The sequence below is a fragment of the Denticeps clupeoides genome, chromosome 9 (genome assembly GCF_900700375.1).
Source record: "Denticeps clupeoides chromosome 9, fDenClu1.1, whole genome shotgun sequence".
NCBI lineage: Eukaryota > Metazoa > Chordata > Actinopteri > Clupeiformes > Denticipitidae > Denticeps > Denticeps clupeoides.
In genome coordinates this window covers 9,850,915-9,868,573 of record NC_041715.1, presented here as the reverse complement: position 1 = coordinate 9,868,573, position 17,659 = coordinate 9,850,915, and the positions used below count along the sequence as shown (strand labels likewise).

General features: G+C 43.3%; 2 protein-coding genes across 3 annotated transcripts; both read right to left on the bottom strand.

Moving 5' to 3' along the window:
- Positions 1-69: 69 nt before the first annotated feature.
- LOC114797209 (potassium voltage-gated channel subfamily E member 1-like) lies at positions 70-1,405 on the bottom strand. Its single transcript, XM_028991939.1, has 2 exons — positions 1,356-1,405; positions 70-656 (listed from the first exon to the last, which is right to left on the bottom strand). Exon 2 carries the CDS (start codon positions 634-636, stop codon positions 223-225), a length of 414 nt encoding a protein of 137 aa, XP_028847772.1. The 5' UTR covers positions 637-656; positions 1,356-1,405; the 3' UTR covers positions 70-222.
- A 703-nt stretch (positions 1,406-2,108) lies between these two features.
- On the bottom strand, positions 2,109-17,062 carry rcan1a (regulator of calcineurin 1a). 2 transcript variants are annotated; one of them, XM_028991327.1, is made up of 4 exons: positions 16,667-17,062; positions 4,339-4,512; positions 3,986-4,145; positions 2,109-3,623 (listed from the first exon to the last, which is right to left on the bottom strand). In XM_028991327.1, the coding sequence occupies exons 1-4, from the start codon at positions 16,784-16,786 to the stop codon at positions 3,448-3,450; spliced, it is 630 nt and encodes a 209-aa protein (XP_028847160.1). In that variant the 5' UTR covers positions 16,787-17,062; the 3' UTR covers positions 2,109-3,447. The 2 variants fall into 2 exon arrangements, with proteins under 2 accessions (XP_028847160.1, XP_028847161.1); XM_028991328.1 differs by lacking the exon at positions 16,667-17,062 and adding an exon at positions 5,269-10,338.
- Between the last annotated feature and the right edge of the window lie 597 nt (positions 17,063-17,659).

Below are 17,659 nucleotides of genomic sequence, written 5' to 3'. Positions count from 1 at the left end.
CAATTATAGACATGGTCTTTTATTAAGTGAATACATTTTCCATTGATTGACCACCACACATGTGCACACACAATGTACTGAATTAAATGTGAACGAGACTAACCAATACAAGTATTTATGTTTTTACATTTTGGTTTTATGCTTTATAGCTTTAATTTGCTATAACTTGCATTTGGCTAATTCAGCAAAACAATCTTTTGGTCTTGTAGTCCTGATTCAGCCTCATTCTGGGAGACAAACCGTAGGGTTGCTGATGACCAGTGGGTCCTTTCTGGCCAGACCCTGATTTTGGCCCGTTGTGATGACCACTGATCGAGGTGTCAATATGCTGTCCCAGTCCTGTGCGATGTACTGGTGGTACGGGTCCTGGGAGTTCTCCAGCTTCTTGGAACGAATGTAGCTCATCATGATTCCAAAGGTGAAGAAGCTGAAAAGCCCGACCACCAGGAAGATGTAGATCATGCCCTGACCCTCACCCTTGACCTGGTTCTGAACCAGAGGTAGGGTTAGGGCAGCGTGGCTGGTGGTGTGCGTCAGCTGCACTGCCGGTCCAGCCGGTGCCAGTGTCCCATTCAGGTACTGCTGGAGCCAGGAGACAAGCAGAGAGTGCAAGTCTGTGCTGTTGTGAAGGAGCATTGCACTGCATCCACCTCGGGCTAATGTCAAAATGTCAAAAGATTATGGTCATTTAGATATTTTCTTGTTTTGTCCATCAAATTGATCATTTATGGCACTTTTCAGGCGACCTTATCCAGAGCCATTTACAATCAGTAGTTACAAGGACAGTCCCCCTGGAGACACTCAAGATTAATTGTCTTGCTCAGGGACACAATGATAGTAAGTGGGGGTGTGATCCTGTGAATTTGTGGTCTTCTGGCTCTTAGGTTAGTCCTTTACCCAATGGACTACTACCACCCACCAGGCCAGACATTATTCATGGCTTTGGTAGCTGGAAATTGCTGTTAATGATGGAAGATTTGCGTAGAGCGGACCATTATCAGCAACTATCAGTTGTGGGTTCTACTGGAATGATACTGTGTTCACTAATGATACTGTGTCATTTTAAAAGATCCATTGAATATTGAAAAACATTTTTTCATTGATCTTAGTAGAGCTGAAAACTGTTGCACTGATTAAAGAAGCAATCAAACTGGCTTTTCTACATATGGGTTTAACTATGAGAAATCATTATTGCTCATTTTTCCAATCAATATTTTCTTTTATGGAAAAATAGGTTAGGGTAAAAATTACCCTAGATTTTAAAAGTAGCAAATCACTGGAACGATCCTCAGTCCACACAGAAGAGCAGTTTTTCTGGTCTAGCTGGAAGGAAGCAGATAGGAAATATTGATTACCTTTAAATGGTGGGATTAAGTAACGGCGACCAACGTGGAGCAACGACTGTTTCTCACCACTGTTCTGTGGCCTCTTCCACAGATTATTACTCTTTATAAAGAGGGCGTATACTGTAGATCCAACCCCTGTATGCCGATATCTACATATCATGAACATGAGGGTCTACTGCTCAGATCCAATCACTCCCACTCCTCGAGTTCTCCTGGATGTCAACAGCTTTAATTAGTTTAGGAGGAGTCAAGGTCGTGTCCATGAAAAAACTGAGGATTGCTTTTCATGGATGGGGTAACGAGAGGCTCTAGCAATATATTGAACATGCAAATGTTATCATCAGGAAATGTTGTCTTCATCATGCAATTGTATTACTTGAAAAATAATAAAGGTGTTTTAGTTTTTTTTTTTTTTTTTGTTTGCGGATCAAATTAGACATGTGCTGAAAGACGAATGGACTACCAGGCTATCGTACCAAGGAATCAGCGTGCGGCGGTTAATTTTGATCCAACAGCATACCTGTATGACCTTGTATCTACACAGTGAACAATGAGGCTCATTGAAAAAAAGCAACTTGCCCTGGATTCAATTTCAAGGCAGCATCACAAATCACCTTGAAACGTCCTTGGATATGAATCACTCTTCCATTTCTCCTTTTGGGGAGTGAGCGCTTAGTCATGCTTTGAAATGACTGCAGACATGGACAAGTATGTGTGATTAGCCTGAGACGTCACCAAGGAGTGCGCAAGGGAACAAAGGACTTTCCTGTCATTTAAACAGTTTATTTTTATATGCTTCATGAATGAGTTGCCGTACATACAAACTCATGAGTGGGTCTTTAATAAAAAAAAAACAAAAAAAAAAGTTGAGCCTTTGAACAAAGACAAAAGACCAACATTAAAGACAGTACAAAAGTACAAACATGCAATATACCGCAGATTCGAATTTGGGCAAAGCCTCCGGTACCCATGTAACAGCACAAAGTGGCTTTACTAAGAGCACAGGGACAATGACATGATGCTTTCGACAGGAATGCTCATGAGGAATGTCTGGCATAATAACAATAATAAAAGCCAAATTATGAAAGCTTACAGGCCCACCGAACCTGACGCTTGATAAACCAACACAGGACTGATCGGTGTGGTTAACCCTGACACAGTGATGGGCCTTAACCAAATGTCTATGACTAATAAGGCTGAACAGTCTGTAAGCACTATTTGGTGCAAAATTATAATTAAAAATAACGCTAATAATATTAAAAATAGTAATTATTATTATGAACGAGCAAACCAAAAGAATTCTTAACATACACACAGCTCTGGAAAAAAAAGAGACCACAGAAACTTCATCAATAAATGAATATCTGTCTGTATAAAATATACATGTTGATATTCTACTAATCACACTTGAATCAAAATTCCATATAGAAGATGACAGCTGTTAAAACAGAACATAAGAATACACTACTGTTGCCATAACGCAAAAAGACTACCTAAAAATGATTAACTTATTAAATTAATAACAAAAATCTTAAATTTCCCATCAAGCAGATGGGATCATCCAGATCAGTTCATCCTTTTGATGGTGTGTCATGGTTTGAATCTAACTAGAGCAATACAGCATCATTTTTTATTTGACCAACTTTCAATAAACTCAATAAAAAAAAACAAACAAAAAAATGGAGCAATGTAAAGTAACTATAGATACCACACCCATTAGTTGGGACAACATGCTCCCATCTGAGAAAGAAAAATACTACTTCTTAAAAAAAAAAAAAAAAAAAAAACTAAATAAATGAAATATGAATCCACAACAGTATGTATATTCTCCACACTCACTGAAGATAAACGCTTCGGAACTCATGTATTCCATTACTGTGGAGAAAATGACCCCCCTCTACCAACAGGTACATGCAATGAATCCCCTCCCCCCTCCCGACTGTGAGATGGTGGAGATGTGTGCCTCTCTCACCACACAGGGCTGGGCTCTAACCCAAGGCTCTCCCTTTGTGGTGTGGAGGACCAACTGCACGCCATGGCAGCCCTGTGGCCCCGTGGTGGTAAAGCAGAGAGATCAGTGCGATGGGACTGGTCGCCACGCTCACTGCATGACAGTGGAGGTGTACTCTGGCCGGCGAGTCTGGATTATTTTCGGACGAGGGCGCCTGGCCCCCTCCACTTCCTCCTCAGGTCCAGAGCTGTCCTGATCGCTTTCACAAACGTGCACGACCACACTAGGGGTAGTGGGTGTTCCTGTATGAAGCTCATATTTCTCTCCTAGGACATAAGTACAAAAATATATATCAAAAAACAAAATGAATTTACAAAAATGATTCTGCATTGTTTTCCATTGAGTATCTATAGCTCTATGTAGCTTTATACTGTGTGCGTTAAGAACATTCCAGCCCTGAGTACAGGACTACTGGATATTTATGGGCGGTTGACCCTTTGTACCCAGCAGGGCCCCGACCCTGCAAAATACCATCAACACTTCTGTGAGAGTGGATGAGCTACGGTCTGTCTGGGATGGCAGCGTAGGTTCATTGTGGGTGTTTCTAATAAACTGGCCAGTAAGTGATGGATCGCTCTAATTGCTATTTTTAAATGAGACGCAGGGTGCATGGCTGAGCGTCACACACCTGGGCCAAGTTTGGCGATGGCACACAGCAGGTCGTAGTTGATGACCGGCGTCGCATCCTGGCGCTGCTCCCACCCGACGGGTGGTGAGGGTGGAGGGGAGAGGAGGAACTGCTTATCAGGCTTGGGAGGCTCCAGTCGAGGGCTGCCTATGTGAACAGACTAGAGGTGTAGAGTAGAAAAAGGAGGAGGAAAAATGGATGTTAATATCAGAAAATATCAGTCATTAAACACAAAAAAACAAAACCAAAAAAACAGATAATTCTATTCTAAGCTGTTGTGTAATGGAGGTTATGTGACCTGCAGAGTCATCCTTCTCCTCAGTATCAGCCCCGTTCTTGCATCAAATCCATACCTGGGCAAAGTACAGGCGCAGCTCCTTGCCATTGAATTCGCTCTTATGGAGTCTCGCTCTGGCTTCGGCTGCAGCCAGTGCATCGCTGAAGTTGATTCTGACGCGTCGGAAGCTTTTGAAGAACTGGAACGTCGCCTCTCTGTCATACGAACGAAAGAGCTCCTCGAAGCTCGCCTAGAGAATCCACAAGACAAAAGAAAATCGATCAAAGAGCAAAGGGGATCAATAAATAGTGGGTGGGTTGTGTTACACAAGACGTCTCGAGGGATGTTTTTAGCCTATGACAAATTGACAGCCTGTGGATGGTGCTGTCTTAGAGAGCACTGACGCACACAATGCTAATCTAGTGCCAAGAATAAAAATGACTGTGTCTGATCGTACTCTCCAGCAGACACCAGTTTCCAAGGCAACAGGGTGGCTCAGCAAGAAGAGGCAAGGGGAACCACACATGGATACAGACGGCTCTGTACAAAAGACAAAGGTGTGTGTGTGTGTGTGTTGGCTGGTTGCAGCATGGCTTTTTGATGTGTGTAAGCGTATATGGAGTCGTACGTCAGCACCCACGTCACCATTACGCTGGGTGACAAAGGCAGAGCCCAAAATGTGATGAGGGTGTTGCGCTCATTGGATACGTCTTTTTTTTTTTTATCCCCAAAAAACGTCACCTCTGAATCAGAATCAGAGCCACGGTGTAATCGTCCCAGATCCAGTCAGCCAAACTGAACCAAGCAAAGCTTAAAAAAAAAAAAAAAAAAGAGCAGTCCCCGTCTGACTGGCTGCACTACGCAAAGCCAAATACCTTCCCGTTTCTGAACAAATCTTTTTGTCGGAAATGCAACCGAGGGGAAAACCCGCGCAATTAGCATGCATCACCCATTCAAGCCCCGGACCTGACCTAATGACTCCCACATCACAGCCGGCCGCCCTTACCCGAGCCTCGGGCCTGTTAAACATGTCCGGGTCCTCCACGGAGGCGATCAGACAGAAGCGGTTGCACTTCATCGTTTTCAGGTGCATGATGGCAGAGTTGCCGTAGCGCAGGCCAGTTCTCTTCAGGACTTGGGAGGAGAGAGAAGACAAAGGGCAGGTGGGACGGTAGACGGGTGTGCGTGTTGCCTTCCCCAGGGTGAGCGCCAATGGAGCACGTCTCTTCAAGGAAAAACGAAATGGACTCGACCCTCCGCTTCCTGTGGTTCGTGTTTCTTGGGTTCCTCTTCAGTTCTCAGAACACGGCTCGTCGATCAAATCCTGACGTTTGTCGGGAAAAAAAATAAAAACGAAACGATGCGAGGATCCCTGTTAAGTCTCAAGCAGGTGCATCTGCCTCACTGCCTGCAGGAACGTTCTGGAAGGCGGCGGTATTTCTCCGCTGCAGCAGAGCGGACGTCTTCAAGTCTCTCTGGCGGCTGGTGAGCCAGCCTCCCCGCTTTATACAAGACCCTCCCACGGCTCCACGGCAACAGGCTTGGCCCAATTAGGAGGGGCCCTGGGCCGGCACACACAACACAGACCACGCCTCCTTTTTTCCTCCAAGACCGGAGTCCATGCTGACTAATCATACACACATTCTCTGACAAACGCACGCCCAGAGAGAGAGAGAGAGAGAGAGAGAAGTGGAAAATGTGACACGTATGGCTCTGGTCTACGGCTTGTTCCAGTTCTGCCAGTCGTGCTCCACGCTGACACATTATTTCTCTACCTGTGCAGTCATACAACTCTGATCCGTCAGCCCTTTTACATTAGTTGCTCCCTCTCTCTCTCTCTCTCTCTCTCTCTCCTCCCTCCCCCTGGCCTGGATGGAAAATCTAAATCAGCTGAACTGAGCTGGAAGCCAGCTGTGTTATCAAGAGCTCCCTGCAGCATACTTTCCATGAGTGTTAATTCCCTCCTTCATCTCTGTCCCTCTATCGTTCACAGCTTTTATCTCTCGCTCTCTCTCTCTCGCTCTCTCTCTCTTTCTCTGTCTGTCTCTCTCTCGACCAGTTTCAGCTGCAGAGTGTGTGCGCCTCTCATGCCCAAGCGAGGCTTTTCTCTATTCAGGTACCAGACGTCAGTCTTATTTTTACTCGGCGTGACGTCTCTCGCGCCCGGCTCCTCTCTCCCTCAGTCTATCTTCCCTCGCTCGCCCCTGCACTGCGGTCAGAGCAGACACTTCATTTATCAGCAGAGTGAGCCCAATCATGTCATGGCCCTTGAGAAGCTCTTTCTGTACATGGATGGGTGTGTGTGTGTGTGTGGCAAACACTGAGAGAGCTGGAAGCAGGTGTTTCATGAGGGAGTGGAAAAACTGAAATATGAAACCAAAATAAAGCCAGGGGAAAGAATGCTGTATGGAAAGTGCATCATGAAAAGTTGGATGTCACTTAAGATCAAAACACAAGTACGACACACACAGATCCTGCAAACATGACGAATGCTCGCCCACTCACCTGCTGATTTTTATATATATATATATATATAGAGCTACTGGCTCAAAAACAAGGAAAGAATGAGAAAGCTAAGTTTTGTCCTAGTCATATCACGGGGTTCAAAGCAACTATAAGCATTTAGAAATGACTGGAATTTGTCGTTGTCAATTTCAACTTGCACATTGTTCATTTTCCCATTAATTTGGATGCCAAAGGACTTTCAAGAATGCTTTTTGGGTGTAGTAAAGTGAGACATGCTTCACTTATCATTTAGTCAAAGGTCTAACCATGGTCAAGACTACAGAGTAGTGAGGTGAAGGCCTTAAATTACTCCTTGTCATCAGTCACTATACTCCTTTCAGACTCCACAACTCAATCCCCCAACTGTCCAAAAGTAAGCAACATCCCATACATCAGTTACTATAAGTTGCTAAAGGACCACAGTAAACGTGGCGTATGAAACGCCACAACAGTTTGCACAAGCATGGACTGAGGATATGGAAGATTAGTTTTCCAAAGAAAACCTTGACAAATGATCCTGCCACATTTATTCGGCAAGAGAAGAAACCATCCTTAAACACAAAAAACGCCAGCCCAACCATCAAGCATATGTATGTAAATCTCTATATTCTTTTTTAATGCTTGGAAACAAAAAAAAAAATGCTTGTTGAGCACGATGATCAAGAGAGCCATTTCGAATCACAGTTCCTGCTAAATGAAGTAAAGTTTTGTTCTGTCCACGCCTCAACCCCATTGAGAGAAGTTGGCCAAGATGAGAGTTCAAATTACACAGCTCACAAGTGTCTGAGAGAATTCTGCCACAGATTAGTGTTCCAGACTCCCAGAAGAGAGTTACAGGAACCTGACAGGCTATGTGAATAACATTGAGTGTCCTGTTACAGTGGCACCTGTCAAGGGCTGATATGAGCCGAATCAGGTGTGGTGGAACAGGGGCAAAAAAAAGTGACTCCGGCACTCCAGGTCAGGAGTGATTTGCTGAGAGCACCATTGTTACGGACGGGGTATTTGTTCAGAAATTAGTTTACACCAATGTCAGAACAATACCTATTTTTCTGGACCAATCATGTAGTTGAAATCTATTTGAAAGACAACAATACAAAGCTCCAATCTCAATGTTCAAAACACGTAATAAAGCTGTAATACTGGATACTGCGCTGACCAACTCTACTCTGTTAATTACAGCGTGGCTTAGTGCATCTTATGATGCAGATCAAATTTTCATTATGAAAATGTGATCAATACTGCCCAACGTGCACTTGCACCGACATAGATCGGCACAGATCTTAGTACAACTGAGCATCTGAGGGGTGGTGTGCTCAAAATACATGACTTGGTGCCAAGATACCAGTAGTGCAGCCCATGGCTCAATGTGGCAGGCCTGGTTTAACGGCAAACAAAGCCCTACTCCATACTGATCTCTATTGATCATAATGGTATGGGTAACTGATGTGATGTTGATCCAGAAGACCTCAAAGTCAAAGGTTCAAACCGCACTTTGTTCCATTGTGTCCCTGAGCAAGACACTTAAGCCCTAGTTGCTCATGGAGGACTGTCCCTGTAAATATTGATTGTACTCTGGATAAGACAGTCTGATAAGTGCCATATATGTAAATGTAACAGAGTCATACACACGGCACAGTCCAACTTGTAACTTTCTGTTTTGGGCAACATTCATCTCAGTTCTGACGTCTGAACTGCATAGAACGCATCACTGCTTTGTAAAAATGCACTGCTATTAAAATGCTCATAATAGCCACCGTGTGTTTTATATTGTTTTTATTCCGATATCAATATTTTATCAGTACAGTTCTATTCCAGTACCTAAACAAAGTAGTCAGACACATAACTTGGGGGGGGGGGGGGAGTAGAGCTCTGAATGGAGAGCACACATCACAGGACTTTTAAGCCACTGGAACAGGTGACTGGAAATCTGACACCCAGCTTTGTCACTTTGTCTCATAAAAAATACCATTACAGCCTTGGGAGGTGACTGAACTATGAGCCGTCACACTTGCACTTCATCATCCTCCTGCAAGATAACCAAGCTTTGGATGCCAAGTAACAAGAGTGGATGGTGCAGAAGGGAAAAAAATAGCCATCATTAAAAATAACCTTCTTTTAAAGCAGGGGATGTTCAGATGCTTTTTATAGAGGAACACTTAGTCTAAATGCCAATTCGCACCGGCAGTCATGCACTTACTATTAATGTGTTAATTTTGTTATTATTATTATATTAAAAGGGACAAATCAAACGCAGACAATGCAGTCCCTCGGGACTGTGGTCCGAGGATAACCGGCTATTACTGGCTGGTATTAAGCATGTCGACTGTATTGACGAACCGATTCCACGGCCACACAGGTCAAGGGCATATCCAGCATTAGCAGCAGAAAAAAAAGCAGCACTCGCCAACGGAATAAGCAGCTGCAGCACAGGTACCAGCTTGCCTGGTTCAATCCAACATGAGAGAAACACAAAGTGAACGTCAAAAGTGATAACGGGCTCTTTCACTGCACAACAGGCCAGTTCCTCTTGCCGATTCGCTTTCCTGTTTAGCACCCCCGCCCCAAAACATCCAGCGGTGCATGATATTAATCCGTCCTATATGACTTGGATATCTGATAAGTAATAAAGTCGTTACACTTTCCGTCCTAATGATCTTTTTTTTTTTTTCCTCTATGAAAAAGCAAACCACCACACGCTCTCTATTTAGAAAAAAAAAAATCCCCTCAGTTTCCACCTCACATGACCCTAATCTCAAACAGAGCGATTTTGGCCAATTCGTCCTCATAATCAGATGCCTGTGATTAAGATCATCTGCATCACGTTGGGCCGGCAGCTCACTGTGACACAAAACTGTGGCAGCGGTGGAAATATTGGCTTGTGGAAAGAATGGGCCCTTCCCGGTTCCAATGGGAGATGTGCACGGGTCTATTCCAGCGGAGCGCTGGCGGGCCGGGCTGCACGGGCCGATCACAGCTGAAAGGCCGGCGTTTTTTTTTTTTTTTTTTTTAAATCAGGTCAGAGCTTCAGAGAGAGAGAGACAAACAAATCCAAACAGAAAAAAAAATTCTTACCCAACAGGCCCTGCTTTGGTGCTGTTCTGTACTCTACTTTTGCCTTTGTCCCATGGCAAGGCTGTATATTAAATGCACGGACCAGTCAAATAAAACATGAACAAATGCATCCGCCAAAGCAGGGAAAAAACCTTTCATGGAGTTATGATTAGACATAAGCCTGCTAATGATATAATAATCTGAGCATAACATTGGCCAATTACACAAACTAAATAATTATTTAAATAAGTATGTGTATGAACAGAAATGTGTCTGTTTAAAATACATTTGCTCATATTCTTTAATACATCCCTGTTCATATAACAAAATTGAAAGTAAACAACCACATGCGGATTTTGTGAAAATATGGAGTGGACATCTTGCATAAACATCTGAGGGGGGGCTCCCTGCTCCCAGTAGCTGCACGCATCAGATTCAAAATACTGATGCTGGCCTACAAAGCCAAACATGGAGTAGCACCATCCTACCTCACAGCCCTTATTACACCTCGCACTGCACCTCGTATTCTCCGAGCCTCCAGTACTGCTCGCCTGGTCGCCTCCATCGCTAAAGGTAAAAGGAAAACATTCATCTAGACTCTTCTCCGTCTTGGCCCCTCAGTGGTGGAATGAACGTGTAACTTTCTTATTGTCGAACTTGTGTACAGAATCTACAACAGAGTGAATAAAAAGATTGTATTCATAGTTGGGGTCCTAGTGAACAGGAATTGATCTCTTCATCGGTGGTAACTTGAAAGCACGTTGTAAGTCGCTCTGGATAAGGGCATCTGCCAAATGCCGTAAATGTAAATGGGCGTGGCTGCCGTGCAGGGAGCACTCACATGGCAACCAATTGCTCCTCGCTCGCACCAACATAGCAACGCATTTGCATTTGGAAAAGATGCATAAATAGATATAATTGGATGGTGCTTGCACAGCGCTTGAAAAGTTTAACATTTAAAAATGATGGGCCCAAAATTCAGTTTTCAACACAAGAAATAATCACAATAACTTACAAAATGAATGTGTTATATAATCGACTGAAAGCAGTATAGCAAGACAGTTCCCATACTTGCCCCACCCTAGTAAGGACACTCAAGCTTTTTGAGCATTATTATAGATATGTGTGCGTGTGAGACAGCAACGGTCACCAGCTTGTTCCCACAAACTATGAAATACTAGCCTCCATTATGAGTGAAAAGATAAAAAGAGTAAAACAATCCGTCACCCAAAAGACTCATTGTTCCCTTCACTAGTCAGACTTCCTGGGTATTCTGAGCCCATACACCACACCCCATTCACTATTGTACAAAATTCCATGAGCGCCTGAAATTACAGCACATCACACAATCACTTCACTTAATCTAATGGGAAAAGTGTTAAGGAACAGCTGAGAAAACCACACCCACTGTGCAGTTCATGATGAATGACCAGGCAAAGAAATTAGGAGCAAAAAAAAATAATTTTTTTAAAAATGACAAAAGGAGCAAAGACACTGGTCAGAGACACCATTGCAACAACAAAAAGACATAGTCACACAGCTGTGTTGTGAAAGCGAGTGGAAAATGCTGCCTCACACAGGTGTCTGTCCACCAACAGCGGGTGGATCGGGATGAACATCCCCAGAGCCAAAGATCGCTTTTAATTACAGTCAACTGGGCTTCCATTTCTACATAGTGTATAGAAATATTACACACTAAACACACACACACACATATTAAAAGAGCATTTTCTCATTTTTCTGACAATTTCAGTCCCCCAGAGCAACGTAGGGTCAGGTTTATTGATCAGGGCTGTGATGGTTTAGTAAAGATTTGGATGACAGCTGAGTTTGTTGACCTCTGGGCCACAACCAGAACAAAGGGATATTTTAGTAGTGCATAACGCGGACAGCCATTCCAACCCCTATGACTTCTGTGGCTGTCTGGGCAGAGGTGAGATGACAAATGGAAATAGTTTTAAATTCCTGTAGTCACGTGCAAACATGCTGGTCAAGAACTTTCCACTTTCCTTTTCTCACTGGAAAGAGAGTGAACACGGCGCCAGATATTAGTCATCGCCACAGCGCCATTCAAACTTTTAGACCTGTACAGCCTTTCAGTGTTGTTAATGTCAGCACACATGTTCACAACAGCATGCCCGCAGGCAGTGTCGTGCAGGAGCCGTGTTCACCGAACACGTTCATATTTGTCATGCAAATGATCAATGCGGACGGAGTCGCATACTCCCGCTCAGGTATTTACACATTTTTCCACATGCCGTGTCTCCATAGATACAACCCAGTGTGCCAGTGCCAGTCCCGGGTCCTGATAATTTGCCCGTTCTGTTCTGCAATATCCAGAACGGGCCAGACATTAAGATCAAACAAGAATGGATTTAGTTAAATGCTTTGACTATTTTATGAACGAATAAAGTGTACACGCATACTAACGGAACAAATGAATGAGAATTTTTTTTTTTATTATACATTTCAATTGCAAAGAATATTGTGCACTATCATGCCATAAGGCATTCTCATTAGCGCATACGGTATTGTGCTAGCAGCAGTGACATTGAAAATATTGTATATAAAAAAAGAGGTTGTAAATACGACAGTTGACCCTTCAATGTTTGACTGGTGCTGCTAACTGTGCAAGAAGAGAATCATGAGTCATTTAGTAGCAAAGGAAGCGATCTGTCCAATCTGAGGAAGAAAGTAGCCGGTCGAAAAAGTGCTAATACAAGAAGATTCGAATAAACCGCTTCCGAATAAAATCACCCCACCTAATGCAACAAAACCTGAAAGTGGCTAATGCTGAAGCTTTCGGCTGACAGACTAAATAAGAGGAGCATGGCTGGCTGTAGTCCCGCAGACATCCCACCTTTCCTGGGAGTTTCAGATGCCTCCCACTTATACACAATTTCCCAAAAATGCATCCTCAGGAGATGTCGTTGTCGTGCAACCAAACACATTTTTGTTAACACAGCACAAGGGTAAGTGTAAAATAATGGCAAATTGATCAGGAAGAAAATAATATTGAAGAACATTAATTTATTAATTGCAGTACATGCAATGCAATTAATGTATTGTTTATAAAATTACACAGTGTAGACATGCTATCTATCCTCTACTTACAAAAAAAAAAAAAAAAAACATGCATCACATTTTCACAACAGTTTTTGGTGGCTGTGGAAAATTCCAATCTGTGCTTGCGTTTCTGATCTGGAAATGCTGGTAGCTGAATTGTGCCATAGACATTTTCATAGATATGCCATAGCAAACACAGTGCATCTGGAAAGTATTCACAGTATTCCACATTTTGTTATGTTACAGCCTTATTCCAAAACTCTACACACAACATGAAAAAAAAAAAGATTACTTGTCAGATGTATTAAAAATAAAAATAATTTTTACAGCCACAAGTCTTGAGTGCCACAAGCTTGGCGCACGTTTCCTTGGCCAGTTTGGACCATTCCTCCTTGCAGCACCTCTCAAGCTCAATCAGGTTGGATGGGAAGCATTGGTGCACAGACATTTTAAGATCTCTCCAGAGATGTTCAATCAGAATAAAGCCTGGGTTCTAGCTGGGCCACTCAAGGACATTGACAAAGTTGTCCTGAATCTACTCCTTTGATATCTTGGCTATGTGCTTATTAGCCTAATTTGTGTGGAGATGGTTGTCCTTCTAAAAGGTTCTCCTCTGTCCACAAAGGAACTCTGACAGAGTATCCATCAGGTTCTTGGTCCCCTACCTCACTAAGGTCCTTCTCCCCTGATCGCTTAGCTTAGGAGGCCGGCCAGCTCTGGGAAGAGTCCTGGTGGTTTTGAAATTCTTCCACTTATGGATGTTGGAGGCCACTGTGCTCATCGGGACCTTCAAAGCAGCAAAGTTTTTTTTTCTGTAACCTTCTCCAGATTTGTGGTTGGATTCATGCTTGGTTTGTGTTCTAACATGAACTGTCAACTGTGGGACCTTTTATAGACAGGTGTGTGCCTTTCATGTGCAATGAACTGTTGTTTTCAACAGATGGACTCCAATTAAGCTGCAGAAACATCACAAGGATGATCAGAGGAAACAGGATGCACCTGAGATTTTTTTTATATAAATTTTACAAAACCTCAAGAAAGGCTTTTTTTTTTTTTTTTTTTTTAAACGTTGTCATTATGGGGTGTGGAGTGTAAAATTCTGTGGAAAAAAAACGTATTAATTACATTTTGGAATATGACTAACATAACCTAATGTGGAAAAAGTTACGTGCAGTGAATACTTTCCAGATGCACTGTAGCATATAAAAATGTTGGTGAAATTTAGTTATGCATAAATGTTTGTTTTGAGGAATATTTATCAATTATACCTGTGAATATTATGAAAAATTCACTTTGTGAGATTATTTAACATTAATACGAGTTCCCCTGGCCTGTCTATGGTCCTGCTGTGGCTAGAAATGGCGATATGTATAAAGCGTGCTTTGGCGTTTCTGATTAGCTGTTCAGAGAGCGGCAGCCATCTCCACGTTAGTATAGTGGTGAGTATCCCGCCTTTCACGCGGGAGGCCGGGGTTCTGCCCTGATGGGAAGGCGATGCTCTGGTGTTTTTCTTGGGGCAGTGGTGGCCTAGCGGTTAAGGAAGCGGCCCTGTAATCAGAAGGTTGCCGGTTCGAATCCCGATCCGCCAAGGTGCCACTGAGCAAAGCACCGTCCCCACACACTGCTCCCCGGGCGCCAGTCATGGCTGCCCACAGCTCACCAAGGGTGATGGTTAAAAGCAGAGGAGACATTTTGTTGTGTCACCGTGTGCTGTGCTGTGTATCACAATGACAATCACTTCACTTTCAACTCAGACATTCGGATCTGGAATTTCAGCTCAGACATTCTGGATCTGAAAGAAACTTCATATACAGTATCAGGGGACCTTTAATATATATGAGATCCTTTCAGCGGCCTATAATGAATACATCTCAGTTCTCTCGGGCCCACTGGAAGTCACCTGTCCTGTCATTTTGCGGCACAACAAATCCCTCTACTTTACTTTAAGATCCAGGAATGTTCCAGATGCTTGTAAAATGTCTCTCGCATTTTTTTCGAGTTCCTCTTTTTCTTTTTTTCCTCCCCTAACTGAAGGAAAAAGTAATCTGCCCTGCTGACTTAGCAGGTCCAGCCACCATGTAGCACTTTCCACATGACCTCTCTTAAGATTTTTTCCATAATGGGTAACCAAAGATATGCATCTCTGACCTCAGGAAAGAGGTTAGAACAGATGACAAGTGGATCTTGCTGCAAACGACATCAAAACAAACCTTATTTTATTAAACAGTGAAAGGCAAAAATCTCAGTTAAACAGTCTTCACAACAACAGCCTGTGAAAAGCCTGTGATCTGTCAAAAGACAGGTGACAAAAATTCCCTCCACTGTTTTCCTTTAGCCAAGCAAGAGTCATCACCATCCTACCTCAGAGCTCTCCTCACCCCTCGCTCTGCACCTCGATCTCTCCAATCCTCCAACACTGCTCCACTGGTACCACCATCTAGAGTCACTAAAGATCTTAAAACGCAAGATAAAACCCCTCCTTTTCAGAAAATACTTAGATCAAGATGGACTGGGTGGTAGTAGCCTAGTGGGTAACACACTCGCCTGTGAACCAGAAGACCCAGGTTCAAATCCCATGTACTACCATTGTGTCCCTGAGCAAGACACTTAACCTAAGTTGCTCCAGGGGGGGACTGTCCCTGTAACTACTGATTGTAAGTCTCTCTGGAAAAGGGCGTCTGGTAAATGCTGTAAATGTAAATGGACTCTCACGTATACAATCCACTTTTTAATTTTCATTTCACTTTGCATAAACAATATTGAATATTATTATTTTGACTAAAATGATTATGAGGTATCTATTTTTTTTCATGATCATGAAAGGAAAAAGTTTTGCCAGATTGTTGAATAAGAAAATGTGTCAGAAAAGTGATAAAATAGTGATCACTGGTGGTTTATTTTTTGTAATTGAGGATTTAACCAGCAACAAGGGATTTCAGCTCAAAATGCAATTTCTCATTAGTTCAACCTCGGCTACAGATGCTCCTTTCAAAACTCAAATAACCTCAAACCCGGAGTTGAAAAAGGTTAAGAGGACACTAGATGAAGAAAATCTACACCTAAACTAATGATTCAGTCTGTGTCATGATTAAAATTCCTAAAAATACCACAACCCTTCAAACACTGAGCTGTCATCCATGTACAGATATTTTCAGCGTCTCCGATGTATTATTGATGCATTTCTCAGTTTTCCACAGCCTAACGCGTCAAACAAAGCTGAACAAGTGGTCCTTTCCATCCAATTTTTTTTTGGTGACATTTTACTGATGATATCACCATGACAACTGACACCTTACTGTCCCTACCAATGGGCATCTAGGCTTTTTATCATTGCATATACAGCATTTATCAGACGCCCTTATTCAGAGCAACTTACAAATCAGTAGTTACAGGGACAGTCCCCCACCCAGAGCAATTTAGGATTAAGTGTCTTTCTCAGGGACACAATGGTAGTAAGTGGGATTTGAACTCGGGTTGGTTTTATAGAAAAATATATCACGTTAAAGAAGAAAGCATAAGTACAGTTTTCCTGTCACAGCCGTCCAGCTAGTTTACAATGGGCCTGCATTTGATCTGAATAAACCATTATACTTTCAATTAGTTATTTCAGCAGTGTCAATTTCTAAGAAAGCACGGAAGTGGATTCAACAGTTTGGCAGCATGAAGAGACGTTTTTCGTTACTGGTGTGATGCTTAATCTCCTTCGCGACGTGACGGTCCCCGCTCGACATTAATACACGGTTATATACCTAGGGGGCCGCGTTCTGGTGTAAACTCACTTTGATGCTCCGACAGACGAAGACCTCCCCGGCCACCCTGCATGCGACCACCGCGTCGGGCAGGTCTGTGAAGCGCACGCCCACCGCGGCCTCTCCTCCGCCGCCCTCCGGCTGCTGCATCGCGGACGGTTTAAGCTGAAGCGAAAGTCGGATCTGAAGACGCGAAAGGTGCTGCTGTTCGGTGTCAGGAAGCCAAACACATTTCACGTTCCGTCAGCCTACAGAACACCCACGCAGATAACCACAAGACGCCGGTCGAGATGGGCACCCGCTACAGATGGTCGTCCGCATGTTGTGGACGCATATTTGTATATTTTGCTCGGCTGTTCCATAAATATCATCAAATGGCAGACCAGAAAACGCAACTGTTACAGAGTTACTTCTTCTCTGCTAGTAGGAGTCTCAGTAGAAATTCATACCTGCGCCACCTGGCGGTCAGGAGTTAGTACGCCAGGAAACGCTTAACATTGACTCTGTTAATTTTACGAGGGGCTGTTTCATTATTAATTTTTGGCGCGGCTGCTTTTTAATTTCAGAACTACATCCCACAGTCTGGTGACATCGTCACGTTTCAATTATTCACGCAACTTTCATTGAATGCTGTGTGTGCAGACGCGGCCATGCTGCCCTCTCCTGGTAGATTCTGATAACGCACTGCCGGAGCAGGTATCAGGTATCTGGCAGCAAATTCACATTTTGTCCTTAAAGTTGATGTGTTCGAAGGAGGAAGAAATGTGCAAGTCTATGGAATCCTGGTGGCTACATATCAGCATCACAGCATCTCCACACAGGCATTGCAAACAAATAGTCTTTGGTAAAGCTCATGGAGGCTCTGGTGTGAAGAGCACATGCCGACCTATGGACCCCGGGGCATTGGACGAGTGTGATGGTGAATCTTTTTTTTTTTCTTTTATATCACGCCTGGCCAGGTGTGTGAGTCTCTGAAGAGCTATGAAAAGAAGGCGAGAAACTCTCGACATTCATGTGGGTGTT